Source organism: Trichechus manatus, unplaced genomic scaffold (assembly GCF_000243295.1).
Source record: "Trichechus manatus latirostris isolate Lorelei unplaced genomic scaffold, TriManLat1.0 scaffold00216, whole genome shotgun sequence".
Lineage (NCBI taxonomy): Eukaryota > Metazoa > Chordata > Mammalia > Sirenia > Trichechidae > Trichechus > Trichechus manatus.
In genome coordinates, this window is record NW_004444152.1 from 1220967 (window position 1) to 1222039 (window position 1073).

At 40.3% G+C, this 1073-nt stretch overlaps 1 protein-coding gene across 1 annotated transcript in view; it reads right to left on the bottom strand.

The window, feature by feature from the left end:
• Positions 1 to 714: 714 nt before the first annotated feature.
• Positions 715 to 1073, bottom strand: part of CXCL17 (C-X-C motif chemokine ligand 17) — a 13614-nt gene continuing 13255 nt past the window's right edge. The window contains exon 4 of the mRNA XM_004388765.2: positions 715 to 854. Coding sequence (XP_004388822.1) covers positions 757 to 854 — 98 coding nt within the window. The 3' untranslated portion in view covers positions 715 to 756. The remainder of the gene's footprint in view (positions 855 to 1073) is intronic.

Sequence of the window (1073 nt, forward strand, 5' to 3'; positions counted from 1 at the left end):
CTCTATACCATCTCTCCAGCAATAAATTATGGTTCTGCATATATGTCTTCTGTACTAGAATGGAAACTCACAGTACAATGACCATTAATGATGATAATGATGATAGTAATGAATACTGAAGGCTTTCTATGCTAGGAAACTATGCCAAGTTTTTTTTTTTAAACCTATATTATCTTTAATAAGACCATGTCTGATTCATTGCTATACCTGCTTTCTTTGCCCTTCCTACCTCTTACCTCAGAAAAGTTGGTTGAATGAGTTAAAGAATAAAAAGTTGGGCAGCGGAGAGAGAAGGGGGGTTGGGTAGGGGAAAGTGTGTGTAGACTCTGGGTTGGGTTTGGAATGAACATGGTAAAGTGGGTCATCTGGATCGAATGTGAGTTGCCAGACCCCATTTAAAATAAACAATTTTGACCGATTACATTTTAGAATATTTATTGGCCTCTGTTTGCTGCATGCCTGTTTATATTTAAGGTTAGGTGAGACCAGCTAGGGAAGCCGGGTTTCCTGGTTTCTTTCAGGTAATTAAGCCCAAGCTTGGGTAAGGGGAGGGCACAGGAAAAGATTGACAAGATAAGTCACTAGAAAGGGCAATAATCAAAATCACCTTGGGAAAAATGCTTTTTGGGAACACTGGAATGATTTGAGGGGTAAGCAGAAGAGAAGGGGAGCATGAGGTGGGAGGAGAGCATCCTCAAGGTGTGCACACCACCTTGACTGAGAGTGTTTAATTGGGAGAGTGGGCTCTCAAATCTCCTAAATAGGCAGAGCAAAGCTTGCTAGCTGACATCGTTGGAGAAATTGCTGGCAGGCCCTGGAGTGCTTGGTGGGCTTCCTGTGGTGCCTTTGATGCCCTAGGGTGAAAATAAAGGGAAGAGGCTAGTCTTTAAAACATTAAAAAAATTAATTTGTATGAGAGCTTTTAAAATTATTTAAAACTATCCAGTGGAGAAAATTAAAACAACAACAACAACAACAAAAGTCTATCCAGTAAAATGAACTTCCCCTTTGCCAACCTCCATTCCCCAGAGTTCACCTTTGTGAATAGTTTGCTACATATTCTTCTATACTTT